Below are 18,389 nucleotides of genomic sequence, written 5' to 3'. Positions count from 1 at the left end.
ACAATCTGCTTATAAAGCTGTTTTCTCTTACTCACTCCCTCTGGACCAGTGAATACTGAATGACAGTGGTCACACTGGAAGCAGGGTAATGAGTATGGGTCCATCTCAGAAGAGCTGACATCGTGCTGGTTAGAGCATCCCCCTGGGATGGGTCTTCTGGGCTCCTCAAGGCAGAGGAAGGAGCTATATCCGAGTTGCCCACATTATCAGTGACTGGAGTCCTCACCTAATTACAATGGGGCCCTACAAACAGTTACACAGTCAAGGTGGTGCAATGGTCGAAGTTCAGCGAAGTACCAAGAACAGCAGGGCCATGAGCCTTTTCCACCAGCTGTACTCTTGGAAGAACCTGCAATGGGTTCCCACAAGCCATAGCAGGAGGAATTCAGCTGCCTCACCCAAGGCTGCTGATGGACTGGATGGCAAAGATCTGAAAAACGGGGTCTCGACTGTCGTGTCAGTTTGTGGGAGTTACATAGCAGAGAAAGGTCCGAAATGCCAGCGGTCTTGTCCCCAAAGCTGGCATGAGAACTTCTGCTCTATCCTTAAGATTTGATTTTTTAAAAAGCTACAGTTTTTCTGTCTTTGCCTGCTAAGCCAATCGACAGTCCATATCTGCATCTTCTTTGTGGTCAGCAGGGTTGATAATGAAGATGATAGCAGATGACACGCAGGAACACTCACTGAAATCAGGCACTGCACACAGCAACACAGTACAGTACTACAGTACTCCACCAACTCACTTCCCAGTCTAACGGAAAAGGGAGGAAAACAAACCAGTTCTGAAGCAAAAGAAACATCCTACAACATGTGCTGCAATTGCTACAAACCATGACAGGTGGGGGTCAGGGGCTGACACCTGATTTAAGCAGCCAGAAAGGCAGCCTGGTCAGGAGGGGAAAATTACTGAATAGAAGAAACTGCCAGCTGAAAAACACTGGCAAAGGAAATGTCTGCCAGCCTGGGAACTGTGAGTTTGGGAACCAGAAACACCCTCAAAAAGTACACTTGGGTTCTTTGAAGAACAGCTGTGGCACCTAGAAATCAGAGGCATCCTGAGACACCACCGATGAGCGCAAAAACAAGGGGCTGTAAAGGCAACTTATTGTCTGAAAAGGTGGAAAATAGTCTAGAAAAATAAAAGAATGGTCTGAAAGAACAGAAAGCTCATCATCTTCACCTGGCTGTTACAGGTGAAAAGTAGAAAATTAGAAACGTCAGCATCCTGTTGGCTGCTTGCACTGGTGGTGTCCGCCGCCCTCTTATGTCTCTATGATATAAAAAGGGTTAATTTTTAACCCAAAATGCAGCCTCTCTCTCTGGGAATTTTCCATGCCTTTCCCTTTCCTTTCTTAAACAGGCTGAATTCTCCACACAAACTTTCTACAAGATGGTGGACTCTCACCAGGGACGCCTCGCTGATGCCAGCCTCTGTGATGCAGATGGTCTTTGAATTGAGACCGACTCGGGGCCCACTTTTGGGGTTCAGTTTGTCCTCCCTTCTTCTGGGGATGGTTCGATCCCCCTCTAGGATTAGTGTGAACTTCCCTCTGGGATGGTTTGGCCCCTTCTGAAATCTAATTCACTTCATACGGATGTTGCAGATCCTTATAGGTGATCAGTCACAAGTCCATCAGCGGTTGGTTAGTTTGCTTCACTCATGCTAAGTTTGTAGTAAGCTGTCATAGTACATACCTACTTGGTTACTGCTGTACTACTGATTGTTGCACACGATTATTGCCATACTATTGATTGTTGCATATTGATACTCACTTTATTAATCACAGATGTACTTACTAGTGGTGATTTTGCCGTAGTAGACTTGCTGGTGGTGATTTTTGTGGTACTTGTGGTACTCTGTAACAAAGTAGAGAAATTTAGAGGACGAAAGCCTCTGTGTCCTTGAGTGTTACAGCACCCTACAAACCCACAGGCTGGGTAACCCTCGAGGTCCTGACAACACCCCTCCTGAAGTACCAGTCCATCTCAGATATCAGCTACCAGCCAAGATGAACTGTCAGTCACGGCATGTGGAGCGTGGAGGCACCCAGGGATCAGCCCACTCTCTTTTGTTAACATGAAGATGAAGAGTATCAGTGCTCCTCTGCCAGGGGACAAAGGGAAACCAATGTCCTTTCACAGCAGAGACACTGTCAGGATGCGACAAAGGCTCATTCCAGTGTCCCAAGCTAAAAGCTGCTAGCACATTTACTCCAAGCATTTCAAGGGCCTACAGGAAAGCTGGAGAGGGACTTTTTACAAGGGTGTGTAGTGATAGGACAAGGGGCAATGGACTTAAATTGAAAGAGGGTAGAGTTTGATCAGATAAAAGAAAGAAATTTTTTACATTGAGGGTAGTGAGGCACTGGAACAGGTTGCCTAGAGAAATTGTTGATGCCCCATCCCTGGAAGTGTTCAAGGCCAGGTTGGATGAGGCTTTGAGCAACCTGGTCTAGGGGAAGGTGTCCCTGCCCATGGCAGGGGGGTTGGAACTAGATGATCTTTAAGGTCCTTTCCAACCTAAACCATTCTATGATTTCCTAGCACCATGCCTGGGAATCTTAGGGAGAACAAACACGCACAAGCAATAGGTGGCTGCCTCTGTCCTCCACGTTGGGGGAGTTCACGTGGCACTCACCACAGGGAGAGCAGGGGGGACACGGGTTTTCTCCAGGCTCTCTCTAAGGTGGCTTATCTCAGCACGGTAGCCATCCAGCTGGCTCTCCAGCTTCTCCCGCCTGACTCGCTCGTATTCCAGCTGGGCCTCCAGCTCCTTCACAGCCCTGCCAAAAGCCAAGGAGACAAGCTGAGCATGAAGCCAGTGGCACCTGGCTACTCCTCGTGGTCCTGGGCCTTTGCTAAGGAACAGGTTAGTCACAGCAGAAAGCAGTGCAGTACCCCCCACCGCAGCGTGCTCTTGGCTCAAGACCCATTGTCTCAGCTCCGAAAAGCCGATTGTCCTTCTTTGCTCAGCGCACTCTGACCACCAGATGGAGCCGCCTTCCCACGCACCGAGCCCGACACCAGGGCCATCTAGCTGCGGAGGAGGGAGAAGTGCCCAGAAGCAAAAAAGATTAGTATGAAACGGTGAAAAAGCGTAAAACTGGGATTCTGGAGAGGTCAGGGGCAGCTTCTTCGTGTACATCTGGTGCCTCTACACCCTTTCCATCGATGGCCTTAGCCACAGGTGAGGAATACTCAAACGACAGCCTGTATGACACTTACTGAAGGGAAACTGAAGCACTGCCTGATAAACACTTGTACAAGATCTCACCGGTCACACCCACAACGGCTCCTAAATTAATTGAGATTCCTGGAACTGGTGAGCTGAGACATAATTCACATGGATTCTTATTATAACAACAACTGACCTCAGCAACGGAGTCATCTGGAGTTGAGCTGGCTCTCCTCTGTACCAGGACGAATTAGCGCAGCTACAGAGATGAAAGATTGGTAAAAGGAGAAGGGAGACGTCTGCCCTGTGGATTCCGAGAGCACGGCAGGAAAGCTCTCGGCAAAAGCTACTGCATTTCCCAAACTGCAGTATTCCTGACCCGCGCAGCCCAAGGCTACCAGGCTGCATCAGCCTCGCTGGCACTATAAGAACGGCCAGTGCTTGCCAGGGAACTCACTGCCCGGGGGCACAGGCTGACTTCTCACATGCTTCAGATGAACGGGACACAGCTCCAAAACCGTGTGCCAATTTCTTCCATGCAATGCAGCCCGGTCAAAGCACTGCATAGTGCTTCACACCAGGCCTCTCACAGCCAGAAAACCTGGACTAAAGCAGAAGTCTGCAAAACCTGCTAGAGTGGCCTTCCCAAGTGGCAAGTCCTGCTTTTCATCTAGCAAAATCATGTTGTCATTAAATATTTCCAAATAATGAGGTTTTCTGGCATATGATGCAAGCATCTTGGGATTTATCCGCAGGTGGGTGCCCTGAGAAGGGTAGGTAAGTACTCTGAGAGTCAAAGGGCGAGTGTGGAGCTAGGGATTTTTTTTTGGTCTCCACAGGTGACAGAGACCCTTCAGAGATCCTCACAATTGCTGTTTTTCTAGTTTAGCCCCGCATACCAGAGAAAGAAAAATCCCTTAAAGAGCCTTATCAGAGCCCTCTAATAGGCACTGCTGGCTTTTGAGTAGCTGCCCTACCCAAAATGAACCCTAATTTCTGCCATTAGTCAACTGTGACTTTTCCATCATTGCAAACAGATTGCTCTGACCTTCCAGTGTAAGCATCAACATCTGAGCTGGTCACTCTCCTTGAAAGCCAGGAAAGACACTCCTAGAAATTATGACTCTTGTCCTGAAGTACGTGTTTAATCATGCCCTCAAGGTGCCTACACCTCTCCAGGTCTAAAAAGGCACTCAAGGTAACTAGCTCGGAAGCAGATATCTACATTGCAGACGTATCAAGTGAAGGAAGATGGACTTTCAGCCTGGGCTGAGTCAAAGAGTGATCTGGAACCAAAAGAAACCCTGACCTCAGTTTCTGGACTCCTATACGGTCATAAAATGAACTGCTTAATTCCAATCTGTGACACCTATTACCTGCTCCAGAGCTACAGACTGGTCAGTCTGCTGTCTTACTGACGGCAGGCAAGCCCTCTGGATAGAGTCTCCTCTCAGGGACCAAATAAAGACAGTGGTCTGGGGTGGCCCAAACACACACCAGGCGTGGTTATCCAGAGAGACTGAGAATGGTTGGTAGCCAAATCTTTGACAGGTAGAGGTGGAAACAGGGCTGCATTATTATTTAAGAACTTAATCTTTGATGATTAGAAGGGTTTTTCTTTGAAACTTAGACAATGTGCCCATCAAATCACCTGACCAGTCTAACAGAACCTTTTCCTTTAATGGGGACCCTGAGAATCAGACAGACATTATGAAAAGCGCTTCACGTGCAAGGGCAGGTATGCTGAGATTTCTTTCTCCTGTCCTCTGGATATGAGCTAATGCTTTCTTGAGCATAGAAATATATTGCCCTTGACACAGAAATGTAGCAGGTCACTGAATAATTTCTCTGTATATGCACTGCCATCCAAGCCATGCCAAGGCTAATGCCATTTTTTCAGATTTATTAAAGTGCGTACATGTATTTGGCATCCTCAATGCAAACAAAACAGCCAGGACCTATTAGACCTACTGCACATACACTGCAGGAAAACCTGAAGGTTGAACAGATAATCTTGCACTTGTGTTGTGCTGTGGGGCTGATCATGGTGGCGGAAGTCTAGAAACGGTCAAATTGCTGGAGTCTGTTTCTTTTTGGCCTGGGTAAAGCTGCTAAGTGGAAAAGGCAGAATGGCCAAAACGACTCGAGTGTAAGTTGTTAAAGGCGGCTTTAAAAGGGCCCTCACAGAGTTAAACATCAGCAGAGCAAGTTAACCTTACTTCTTAAATTTCCTTTCTTCTTTTTTCATCATCTTCTCCTCCTCAGTTATTCCTCCTAGCTGTCTGTAGTTGCTGTAGGCAATTTCTAGAAGTTGCTGAAGTTCTTGAATCTTGCGATAGGCCCTTACTGTAAGACAGAGCTCTCCAGGTAGGTACAATGCATGGAGAAAACAGTCATGCTGGAATCCAATAGTCTGGAAAAAAGTCTCACAAGCACAGAGCAGAAATCACACTGCTCAGCAAACACTGAGCTACACCTGACACCCACACAGCAAACAGATCTCAAAAACAAGTAGCAATCCAATATGGTTTCACCAACCTGGATTAAAACAACGTAACAATTACGTTCTGATTGCCCTCTGCTATGCTTTCTAATTTTTCATAATTTGTTTAAATGCACAGTGCTACAGATACCCTGTCAATTATCTCATCTCACAATACAGAAGTCACAGCAGTTGGCAGAAACTGTGTAACTAGGACTATTATGAGACCAACTTTTTCAAATAAGGAGTGATGGAAAGACAGTGCTTACTGCGTGCATTCCTTTTCTCTGTTTTATCCAGGGTTAAATCTTCTTTGCTATCTGTACTCCCTTCCACACCATGTCTTTCAAAAAACTTTATGTTGTTTGCATCTAGTTCTTCATCACTAGAGTTACTGTCTCCAGTTCTTTGTGTCAAAAGTTCCGCAGCTGCCTGTTGGGAAAATCTGCAGAGAGAACAGTTAATCTGCACTGAAATATCTCCATCATCTGGAAATGCTCCCCACATATGATAGAAACTCTCTGCAACTCTTCATTTTCCCGTTTATTGTAGGGAGTTTCAGGATTAAAAGAAGCGCTGGTACACAAACTATGAGCAGCTAATCTGCTTTTTGTAGTATTCTGATGGCATGAGCTCTGCCTCAGTGAAATCTTATGACTCCCACAAGAGAGGTATCTTTTCCTTTGCAGGTTTTCTTAATTGAATATCATCAGAAACTGTATTATTTTTATTAATGCAAAAATCAGCTGGCCTTTGCTAGTTCTCATTTACTTTGTACAGCTAGAGCATGCTGGCTCACAACTTTCCTTTTGCAGACCAGCTAGTTTTCATCTTTTATGTCTGACCTTGCTAAAAAAAATAATACATTAAATTAAGTGAAAATTAAAACCTTTTATAGCTTTGATATAGCTTTGCTTATCACTCAGAGCTGGAATTGATGGGCCTGATCTGTTCTTGCTCCATCACTGAAAATCAGGATTAATTCCAACAAAGCTGACACGATCTCGATATATAAATAGTAAGTAAATAAATGACAGAGCTACAGGATATGTGCTGCTACCTCTTGGCTACATCCTTTGGAGTCTCTCCAGCATCATTGGTAATGTCACAGTCAGCTCCCATTTCAATCAACCACTGCAAGCAATGGATATGCCCCTGTCCGGCAGCTAAGGGAAGGAAGGTGCACACCAGTCAGATGTATGCAACTGAACGGTTTCAAACCTAAAACGTCCCCTCTTGTCATTATTCAACATGCCAGAGGTTGGGTTCACTAAGACACCACAGAGGAGATACTATTTCAAGGGAAGCCTATATTTAAAGATGCTCAAGTCACATGGGTACACACAATCTAGGGGAAGATCACACAATGTGGTTTTGTGACTCTTTCTAGTTCCAGAAATTTACTGACAAATGTTCCTGGATATGAGTTAAAGTTGCCCAGTCTCTCATGCTGAGCATGAGACATGCAAATAGCTGCTGCCTCACGCTGTCTTGCAGTAAGGCCTGTATGTCAGAGATCTGGAGAGGGACTTGTTAGAAGGGCATGTAGTGATAGGACAAGGGGCAATGGATTTAAACTGAAAGAGAGGAGATTTAGATTGGATATAAGGAAGAAATTTCACTCAGAGGGTGGTGAGGCACTGGAACAGGTTGCCCAGAGAAGTTGTAGATGCCCCATCCCCGGGAGTGTTCAAGGCCAGGTTGGATGAGGCTTTGGGCAACCTGGTGTAGTGGAGGGTTTTCCTGCCCATGGCAGGGGGGTTGGAACTAGATGATCTTTGAGGTCCCTTCCAACCCAAACCATTCTGTGATTCTATGATTCTATGATCTGCAGCACAGCACTGTCACCTCCCTGTGTCTTCATGCTCCCATGTATCAGACACAGCTGGTTGCCCCGATCTGTGGTGTGTGGTGCTGTCTGACGGAGGAGAGAAGCCAGGTCTTTGTGCTGGGGCTGTAGGTACGTCATTTCTTGGGCCAGACACTCAAGGCAACACTTCCCAGCTGCAGCTTAACACAACAGCTTTGCCCAGTCATATGATCTGGCGTGGCTATTGCTCATACCACACGGTGCCAGGAACAATGTCTCGCATATGGAAGATGGTATTTGGCATGTCTAGCTGAAACCTGCAGGCTGTTTTTCTCAAGGAAGAATAAATCAATTTCTTGACAGCCCCCTCTGTGGAAGTTTGCCATATTTGTTTTCTTACTGAGATAAGGAAATGAGATTACAATCAGCCATAGTATTTCCCCATAACACCAGCACTGCATGTAAAGATTGGGGATGAAACAATTGTAGGTCAGCACCACTCCAAGAAAAGAGGGTGGGAAAGAATGTAGAAAACACTTTTAAAATCAATACATATCAATTTCTATAATGAGAACTTTAATTATATTTTTAAAATTCTACCAATCATATCTACTAATGAAGAAATGTGGGAAATACAGTGTTAAAAGCATATTACAATATCTCCCTCTTTCTTTCCTCTCCTGTTCCTCCAGACATCACTCTGAAACCCTCAAACACCAGAGGACCATTTCTCTGTAATGCTAGCACTGCACTATGTATCAAGGGGTTAGATACGAGAAGCTTACCTTCCTTCACAGTGTCCTACCAAATGACTTTGCTGTGGTTTTTACAACACATCTCCACAGCACCAACATGTTCAGTAAATAAAGGCCCAGGCCACAACACAGATCACTCTTATACCTCGTTAGCCAATGTTTCTAAAAGTCACATCTCACTTCATAAAAAAAAAAATACTATTTAGTTTTCAGTTTAGATGCTGTTTTCTCTTTTAACTTTTCTTTCTCAACTTCAGCTTGCTTATTTTGTTTTAAAGTGACACCTACACACAATAAATCACAAATTATGTTGTTCAGGGTTGCCCTTTCGAGCCCTCAGGAAATGAGATGCTGTTTTTCATGAAGTTTACCTGATGAGCAGCCACTTGAAAAACTAAGTAAACAAGCCAGCAGCAAACAGGAACAAGCTGAAACACAGATCATAATTACTGACCTTTGTGCATGAGAGTGGATCCCTTATCATCCCGCTCATTAATATTGATTACTCCACTTCTCACTAATCTTCTAAGCACTAGCAAGTCCCCTTTGGAAGCAGCGCCATGAGCTGGGAAAGTCACAGCTGAAAATGAAACGCAGATGTTTCCAAACAGATGCCAGTAGTTCTAGACACACGGGCATTTGTCTCTCAGCAACTTCTGCACGGGCACTCCACAGCTGTAGTTAGCAAGGTTAATGCACTCCTAACCCGTTAAAATGCAGCTGCATAACTGGCATTGCTCATCCTGGACCTGACTTAACATGTCCTGGTTAGGAGTACAGGCGTCTCATGCAGTGAAGAGATTAATTTCATAAACCTGCAATACCTCTGTTTTACGGTTGATGTTGTATTACTGGTGTCAGCTGGAGTCATTTGCCTATTTTCAGTTCCACAATCTAACCAAATATATAAACTATTTTACTTCTTCTTGCTTAAAAACTGCCCATACAGACAATTTGATTTTTCTAGTTATTTTTATAGACGAGGAGTACTGACATCTATACCTCTATGTCGAATGAAAAAAGACTAGCAGATAAGGACAGTAAGTGCCTGGAAAAAGCAGAGGGCTGAAGGTGCAGCTCTCACATCCTTGCTCTGTTGAAGGTTCTCCCTACAGACCTTGCCACACCTGCACCCTTCGGCCGTTCTGACCGCAGTAGTATTGCTGGTTAGCAAGTAACTTTGATTTCAGTGAGACATTCCCAGGCCAAGTTGCTACTCAAGGTGAGTAAGGGATTCTGAGCAGGCAAATCTGAAAACTCAGGAAAATTTTACAGCTCATCTGCCTGTCTACTGGAATCTGAGAACATGGATAACTTGCTATGCATAGTGCAACATTGTGTGACAAGTTTTATTTCAATAATGAGTAAACCTAAGACACTTACAAAATCACGCTGAGCCATCAGTAAGTGCAGCAAGTATTGAAAGGAACGGCTCTTCCTTGCATTGTAATTTAAATGTTTTTACTTCTGCTCATGCAAGTTTCCAGAATGAAGCATTTCTATAGAATTACGATGACTATTTTAACAGTATCTTGACCCATACTCACCTTCCTGTGTCTCTGGATGCTCCTCCTCTTTTTCCACACTGTCAATATATTGCAGAACGTTATCTTTATAGAACCGCTCAGCCAAGTCCCTTGGAGTCTCTCCTTGGTCATTCCTGGCTTTCAGTGTGTGCGTGACACTGGCCATTTTACTCACCAAGAACTTAAAGCAATGCAAGTGTCCTTCCATTGCTGCCCGATGAGCTACAGCACAGGGTGAAACAAAGCACGTTAGAGCAGAGCACTGCTGCCCACCAAGAAAGCAGTCTTCTCACTGCTGTTTTCATCCAGCTCATCTACCAGCACTTGTGCCACCCAACACGGCGCAACAAGTGGGAGCAGCCTCAGCTAGACAGGGGATGCTCAGCTCCTGTCCAGGACTGAGTTCAGCTCTATCAGAGGAGATAAAAGAGTCTAGGAGAGGATCTGCAAAGGAGATTCCGTGGCAGAGCTGATTGCAGACAACAACACAACACTACCAAGAGACCACAGAGCGCCAGCCAGGAGAGCACGCCGCTGGGGTCTCATCTTCCCCACGGACAAAAATCTCCCTCCTCAGCAGCTGTCTGACGTCACTGTCCTAGGGATGCTCATCACAGAGGGCCAGCAAGGGGTGCCCTTGATTAGGAGTTAATGCCATTTCTGCTTTAGTCCCACCGCTACTGTGCCCCCACGAACAAGTTGCATCACACGCTCAGTTACCCCACCTATAAAACGAGGACAGGGACATTCACTTTACTGGATAAAGTATTTGAAGGCACATCCCATGACAGAGGCTTCTATTCACACTGCTTCCAATATAAATGTTTTTCCTTCAACTGTTGTAGGCAGTTGCTGCCCACAGGAGCTGCTCCACCTCACCACAGCAGTGACTACTTCCCTGTGGGGGTCAAGTGTTTCCTCCCCTGTCCTTTAGGCTATGCTGAGGATTAGTTAATTAACACTAGACTGCTAGGCCTACAACAAAGTAAGAGGTACAAAACACATGCTCATTATTTTGAAATTATTAGTATTCTCTAGTCCTTTTAAAGGGAAAAAGTTGCCAAATAAATGCTTATTATGTGTTATCACTCCATGAAAATGCTCTGTAAAAGCTGGCTGATGTTCTAAAGGCAAAAGGATTACTTTGTCTCCATGTAAGAATCGCATCATCTTCATAGTTAATAAACAATGTACCCAGGACCAAAAAAAAAAAAAAGTCATTTAAGTTAATTTTGGCTGGAAAGTTCTCTATTGCAAACCATCCACAGCTTTCCAGAGCGTCACTGTTCTAAAAGATGGTGGATTTCGTTTTATGGCAAGACGACGATACTTAGGTACACGTGATTGCTAAAATTAAACATGATAAAATCTGAGCTTCACTAAAATCAGGGCAGTTTTTCCAATTGTCTTAATTATATTCAGTGAGTTACTTACCCAGGGAGAAGTGAAAAGAAGAGGTACCTTCTTAAAAGTAGGTACTGATTACTAGTCACTTGGTGAAAAATTGACTCAGCCCTTACGAAGCCACTTTCAGACACCAGGAATCTCAGGGATAAAACTTCACCTTTTGGGATGAAACTTTTTTTTTTTTAATCAGATGTCTGCCCTTTGCAGAAAATGGTGAGAAAAACTCGACGTTTTCTGCAGCAAAGATGGCAAGGTGAAAACAGATTAAACAGTTGTATTCTGTCCGTGTCTTCTTGCACAGTTTCAGTGGGATGCTGTGCAAGACACGTACAGGAACTTTTCAAAGGTGGTTTTTAACCTGTGTGTTTCGTAGCAGGTAGTGCCCAACACATAACTGTGCCATACAGTACTGTGATGTTAACACAAAACATACAGCTTAATGCTGAGAACTTTGAAAAACCTTCTCTCGGGCATCACAAACGGGCAGCGGGTAGTTGGTGTTGGTATCGCAACTCCTCTGTGTTCCATCTCACCTTTTGTAGAAATCAGGCTAGCACTACTCACCCTTCTCCCAGTGGTGAGTGAAAAAATAGTGTCTTTGAAAAATTCAGATGTCACACTTTGATTAAATTAATATTATATTGAGAACAGGTTTAACTAGCGAGCAAAAAATGAAACACAAATATGGCCAAAAACCAAATACAGAGAGAAAACAAAATGTTGAATTAATGAGCGCAGCCCATTCTGTGCACTGAATGAGCCACAGTTCTTCCCCAAAATTAGTATGCTATAGGTAATTAAAACTTCTACTGTAACACACACACACGGAAAAAGTGCAGCTAAGTTCTAGATGGATGGCACTGCAACCTCGATAAATTTCTTTCAGTATACTGTTAAGAAAAATTATATCGCTGTCCAGCTAATCTTGAAGTTGAAATATGTAAAGATGATTTAAGGTCACTTCGCTGTTTCAGAAGCTCAGGAAAAGCTGGTCTGTACATCACACCACTTTATTAATCTTTCACTAGCAACATTCCAAAGTGTTTTCTTTCTTTTGGATGATAATATGATCAAATAAAACAGAAAAAAGGCTGGAGGATCAAGCCTCTGTAGGTGTCAAAATAACAACAGAACAAATTTTCTACTAACCAGTATATACAGAGCATTTAAGTAGAACTGTGCTGGCATTTGCCACCTCTCCAGAAAAGTCTATTATCAGGGAAGTGTTCCCAAATGCAAATTAAGCTACCTTCTACACTGCCACCAGGGTGCCTAACATCATGACCCCTTATTGCTAACACACCAGATCTCCTGCGGGGATGCAAGAGCCTCACGTCCTTTAACAAGACCCAGGTTTGCAAAACAGAACACAGATATCAGTTTACCAGGTAAGTGGTGCTTAACAAGAGGGCAAAAGACCTTATGAAAGGGAACTCTAAAGTTATAGAGAAAAAAATACGCTATTTGGAACAAATAATGTGACAAACCATAAGAAAGAAAATGCTAAAAGGGAAAGGATGCAATGAGAACACAGGGTACGAACAATACCATTCAACTTACAGAGGATGTTGAGGGCAATGGTGTGGTAGGCAGAGGGACACTGGAGAAGCTACGAAGAGCAAGGAACAAACACTGCCTGCTTTTTTGTGCTACAGAGACTACACTCACGATTCTGAAAAGAGTACAGATTACAGACAATACGGAATACCGGTATTCCAGAAATCGAGATGAAGAAATCACAGGTAAATGAGAACAAGGGGGTTGGCAAATCAGTTAAGAAATAGTGGGATACAAAAATCTGCCTATGAACCTGTCAGAATCTGATCACACGGGCATAGCCTGGCACAAATCCAAAAAGGAGCACAGAGCAGCTGAAACAGCCTCCTGCTCCACCTGTCCTTCTCCCTGTGACTGGCACATGCGCTCCATCACACGCACAGGAGGTGCTGCCCACCTACACAGTGCTCCCAGCTAGGCTCAGCCTGCTCCCTATTCCAGCACCCATAAGCTCTGATCCTTGCCGGCAGCACCAGGAGGTCAACAGGATCCCGTCACCGACAAATTTATAAATAAATTTATAAATTCCCCCATCGTTATAAAAATGGCATCACCATGTTGATTGCATGGAATCAAACAGCAAATGCTGCTGGTGTGCACTAATTACTTAGAATTTTCTATAATTATCATATCACACAACTGTAAACCAAAGGTTAAAAAAATGTATGATTTATCCCGATGTACCTGGAAGGTTTCCATTGTTATCCACATCATCTACACACGCTCCCCATCTAACCAGAAGCTGTAAACACCCCAAGCGACCATGGAAAGCAGCATAATGAACAGGCTTCCAGTCGTTCCTGTCTGAAACATCTACGTTCTAAAAGGAAAGCAGCAGGTGAATTCCTTCATTTATGAATCTTAGACACAAAGCAAATTTTGTAAGCAGGAATCAGCTGTTCATTGTGTTAAATTACTGAAATCAAACCAAACACCTTTCTGTCATTTGCCCTGTATGCAGTTCCCATTTCAAGACAGGTACTTTTCACAGGTTCTCAGTTTTATTTAAATAATACACACATAAAAGGTGTATTTTTAGACATACTTCTATCACTGCATTGGTCACTGTTCCTCAAATATGCATCTGTATTTTTTTTTTTTAAAGTTTACGTCTCTTTTACTATAAGATTTGTACAATTGCAAAAAATCACAGCTGCCTGACCTTCATTTAATGACTTTCTCAGTAGAATGTGGGTTACTCACATTGTTGATTCTCTAGATTTTTGGATCATTTCCCTTATGTATCTTACAATTAAAAACCATGGAAACTCACCAACAAGACCATACCAGCAGTAATTAAGCTACAGTCCTAAATGTCAGTTTAATCTAGGGAGACTTCTGTGTGCAAAAAGATGGCAGACTTTGGCTCTGCGCTAGGGAAGCGCGCGTGAAAGTCTCTCACCGCTCCGCTCCGCAGGATGGTCTGTAGGGTGTAAGACTGCCCGTGGGCTGCGGCCAAGTGGGACGGAGTGCAGCCACCGTCATCCCGAGCTTCCGCGTTTGCGCCGTTGGTTAGCAAAGCCTAAAAGAAACGCAAAGCAGTTGACAAACCGAAAAAGCAAACCTTGCCTAGTGGGATGACGGGAGATGATCAGCAGGATAACTCTGGGCTGACCTCAAGGCAATGACACTTCATAAAATAAATCTGTTTGTACAGACAGTGCAAATGAGTGCACTGGTTTTTGCAAGAGTGACTTGATTCCAGATGTAAAGACACCAAGATGAGATACTCAAGCTCCGTTAGGAGCTCTCTTGTTCAAACTGAAGGTCTGCCCTACTCACTTTCACTTGAGAGTGAGGGACTTTTTCCAAGGGTGTGTAGTGATAGGACAAGGGGCAATGGCTTTAAACTGAAAGAGGGGAGATATAGATTGGATCTAAGGAAGAAATTTTTCACAATGAGGGTGGTGAGGCACTGGAACAGGTTGCCCAGAGAAGCTGTGGATGCTCCACCCCTGGAAGTGTTCAAGGTCAGGTTGGACGAGGCTTTAGGCAACCTGGTGTAGTGGAGAGTTTCCCTGCCCATGGCAGGGGGGTTGGAACTAGATGATCTTTGAGGTCCCTTCCAACCCAAACCATTCCATGATTCTATGATTCTGTGATTTATGCCTACCTGCATGCAGGCGTCCTGGCCACGGATAGCCGCGAGGTGAGCTGCTGTCCAGCCTCTGACAGTCACGCGTGTCGTATCGGCTCCATGCCAGAGCAACCAGTGAAGGCACTGCTCAACCAAAACCACAGCTGTTTATTTAACTAGTCTTACCATGCATCTGAGGCACATTTCAACTGTACTTTATCAGTTGACGTTACATTTCCAAACAGCATCGGAATACTTCCTTATGGAAATATGACACCCCAGAGCAGACCAGGTACGTGTGCGTTAGGAAGTTACAGGTAAGTTACACTTTCCAGGTTTCACCCAAGGGTACAAAAAGGGCAAATAACCTAATTCAGACCCTAGCATTGATTTTACAGCACAGTTTCTTAATTTTACTCTTCCAGATTTAAAATGTAATCTGTGAGAGTATTCACGTGGCAGGAGGTAAAAGCACTGGAAAAAAACAATGCAAACACGCTCACTTGAATTCCAGCTAAAATCACTGGCAGAAAAAATACCATCAACCAAATTTAAAGCCTCATTTAATTTATTAGGCTCCTTAAGTGTATGCAATCCCACCTCTCTCCTCATCTTTCCACAGCTTAGTTTTGCTTATTCACTTTTTTCAAGCAGATATTACTGCTTGCAATGGAAAGCTTAATGGACTATTCAAAACCAGCTGGAGGACCAGTTAAAACTTTTTATTACATATTATTATGATTTATTATCTTCTGTTAGGCCAGCCTCTGGTTCCTCCACCTTTTCCATGAAGGAGCTTAACAACGAATAGATGACAGATAATTCAATAAAGTCTAATACATTGATGGCAAAGGAGGAGATTCAAATAAAAAATAGTAGAATTTATAGAGGCAAAAAAGGGTGGGTAAGCAATCTGTTTTTTTGAGTTGACAACATGATGAGCAGCATTTTCTTGACAGTTTCTGTACGTTTCAGTAACAGCACTGCACTTATTATTTCTTGAGTTTAGCAAGATCTTTACATTCTTTCCTTTGGGACATGAATTTACATGGTTATTCATGGTCTTGTTGCTTCAAGGTTAGATTGCTACAAATATTGTACAAGGAGGCTGCAACGAGGTGAACGTTGTGCTGAATACAGCAGCTCAGTCCTCCTGGAAGCTCAAAACCTTCATGCAAGCACCTGCTGACTTCTCTGTCAATATCAAACAGTTTTATTCATTAAAACAAAATGTATTAGGGCTATTTCTATAGAGAAGGAGGCATGGGACAGGATGTTCCTAAACAGAACGAACATGTTTTCATATCACTTCTCACCTGTTTCAATCACCTGCAGAGCAGTTTACATATCTTACAGGATTTTCCAGGTGTCCCAAGAGAAGGGAAAAACACAATAGGGACAAAAGAAGGTCATGAGTCTGGAAGGGAGACCATAGGGCACACTTTGCTCAGAGTAAGAAAATCACTGATTTTGTAAAATCTGGCAACATTGACTGTATAAACTGCCTGGGGCTTCAGAAGGGCAAAATAAAAACCTAAACTCCTGTACTTCTGCTCTTGGTGAATGCAAAAAAAAAAAAAGAAAACCCACCACAAAGAAAACCCAACAAAACACAAAAACAGGCAGAGATTATTGATTTAGCCAGATCAAAGCTAACAATTTTGTGCCCACCTTCTCCCAAAGAAGGAAAACACGAACCTGTAAAAACCTTGCTGTGTTTGAACACTAACACAATGTTTTACCTCCAGACTTCCAGAGTGTGCGGCACAGTGCAACGGTGTGAATTTGTGGACTAAATCCACCTCATTAATACCGGCTCCACTTGCTATCATTGACGCAAGCTGTTCTACATCACAAGCTTTCACAGCCTCATGTACACTACTATAATTTTGCTTCTTCTTGACAGCTAGTGAGGAAAAATAAAAGGGCATTAGTCAGTTCAGCAACATTTAAGTGATAAAAAATAAGTGACGAATCAAAGAAACATCAGGCTGTCAGCTTCACGGGAACCCACCAAAATGTTCAGAGTCACCTATGAGATTGAGATCAGTATCAGCAGGAATCCCAAGTCACCTGTTCTGTTTGTCAGAAACAGAGCAATATGCAAAAACCTGGGACAGCCATGCCCCCTGCAGCCCCAGGAACGGGCCCAAAAGAGTAAGATCCAGAAGGAAGATGACAAGAAGCACAGCAAGAGCAGAAAGCAGAGCTAGTCCCTCTACGTATACAAATGTTAGAGCAGGTCCACCCCAACACGGGCTCTCTTCTGAAACTGTAGGCATTGCAAACTCGTTTATTAATCGTATTTTCAAGTACGACGCCAGGCAGGCTTTGCACTTGGGCAAACAAGCTCTCAGCCACCACTTCCCAGGTGCTCCACGTGGCCACGCTCCTGCTGCTGCAGCCTAAGGCCTTGGCACAGCACTGCATATCACACTGGAGGGCACCAGAGCCTTCCTGAGTGAGCACAGCATGTAATTGCTCTTGACTGAGCAACACGGATCGGCTTCAGGACAAGCTGATGCCAAAATTAAAGCTGCTGTAGAAAAACAGTTCTATATACATCATGTTAGTAATCCTGCAGTGCTCTCTGGCTAGAACTACAGCAGTGCTCTGTAACAGTTCACTGCTAGCAGCCTGGTGTTTTGCTCCCACCAAAGTCAGTAGCATTTTCTTTGACTTCAGTAGCACAGAATTGAACTCTCTATGTAGAAGAAGCAGGGTCAAAAAAAAAAAAAAAATCATCACCAGACTGTGGGATCAAATAACCTGTCTTCTCCTTTGGGCCTTTCCACCAATTAATTACGTGACTGGAAACAATGGGGGTCACATATCCAAACCCTTTTGCAACATCTTGATTATCTTGCCAAAACTTGTGAGCAGAAATACATGATGTAAGTAGATCTAATGGCTGAGGGGAGTAACGTCATATAGCCAAGCATAAGAGGAACCTAAAACAATCAGTAATCACCTTCTGGAGTAGTCATCATTCCAGTACCAAAATGCACTAATTCTGATAAGATTTCACACTGTTCAAAGTCTTGAAGAGGTGAGCTGCAGTTTTGCAAGTGAAGCCAGCATGGAAATGTAGGTCTTAAGGTATTAGTGCCACAGCTTCTCCGCCTGTGAAGAAATGGCAGTAGTAATTAAAATTGTTATGCAATCTGAGATAAAAAATATTAAAGAATATAAATGAGATCTCGCACGAACATGTTTGTGATATATGTAAAAAAGCACTAAATACGTTTAAAAACAGTCTTTGCCGTTTACCAGTGCCTATTTTCATGTAATCTGAAGCATGACAGTAGTGCTCAGGCAGATCTGGGGTTGCCACAGAGAGGAAAAGAGGGCTGAAGCTGTTTCAGTAATCACAGCTGACAGTAACACACCCTACGCTGTAACACACCACTTGATCTTGTGGCTGTGTATGGCTCCACTTCCACCTCCCCCAGCTCAGCAGGATGGATCGCTGCCCCGCACAACGCTGCTTCCGTTAGCAACCAGGACTCCATCCTGCAAAACGAACCAACAGCAGCAGCATAGACACACAGAACAACTCCATTTGGAAGGGACCTCGGGAGATCACCTAATTCATGTTTC

General features: G+C 43.9%; 2 protein-coding genes across 4 annotated transcripts in view; one reads left to right on the top strand and one right to left on the bottom strand.

The window, feature by feature from the left end:
• The window catches only part of CCDC90B (coiled-coil domain containing 90B), a 15,723-nt gene extending 13,989 nt beyond the window's left edge, over positions 1 to 1,734 (top strand). The window contains exon 9 of the mRNA XM_086622103.1: positions 1,361 to 1,734. Coding sequence (XP_086478229.1) covers positions 1,361 to 1,365 — 5 coding nt within the window. The 3' untranslated portion in view covers positions 1,366 to 1,734. The remainder of the gene's footprint in view (positions 1 to 1,360) is intronic.
• ANKRD42 (ankyrin repeat domain 42) overlaps positions 1 to 18,389 on the bottom strand; it is an 18,923-nt gene extending 534 nt beyond the window's left edge. The window contains exons 1-12 of one of the 3 annotated variants that reach the window (XM_009992845.2): positions 18,060 to 18,389; positions 17,761 to 17,912; positions 16,532 to 16,695; positions 14,826 to 14,933; positions 14,115 to 14,234; positions 13,397 to 13,532; positions 9,770 to 9,970; positions 8,677 to 8,802; positions 6,718 to 6,823; positions 5,927 to 6,102; positions 5,395 to 5,521; positions 2,639 to 2,783 (exon numbers count right to left, since the gene is read on the bottom strand). In XM_009992845.2, coding sequence (XP_009991147.1) covers positions 2,639 to 2,783; positions 5,395 to 5,521; positions 5,927 to 6,102; positions 6,718 to 6,823; positions 8,677 to 8,802; positions 9,770 to 9,970; positions 13,397 to 13,532; positions 14,115 to 14,234; positions 14,826 to 14,933; positions 16,532 to 16,695; positions 17,761 to 17,779 — 1,428 coding nt within the window. In that variant the 5' untranslated portion in view covers positions 17,780 to 17,912; positions 18,060 to 18,389. Of the gene's footprint in view, positions 1 to 1,797; positions 1,858 to 2,638; positions 2,784 to 5,394; positions 5,522 to 5,926; positions 6,103 to 6,717; positions 6,824 to 8,676; positions 8,803 to 9,769; positions 9,971 to 13,396; positions 13,533 to 14,114; positions 14,235 to 14,825; positions 14,934 to 16,531; positions 17,056 to 17,760; positions 17,913 to 18,059 lie in introns of those variants that run through there. The other 2 variants (XM_086622068.1, XM_086622077.1) reach the window with 2 other exon arrangements.

Source organism: Tauraco erythrolophus, chromosome 1, assembly GCF_009769465.1.
Source record: "Tauraco erythrolophus isolate bTauEry1 chromosome 1, bTauEry1.pri, whole genome shotgun sequence".
NCBI classification, from domain to species: Eukaryota; Metazoa; Chordata; class Aves; order Musophagiformes; family Musophagidae; genus Tauraco; species Tauraco erythrolophus.
This window is presented reverse-complemented; position numbering and strand designations above follow the sequence as displayed.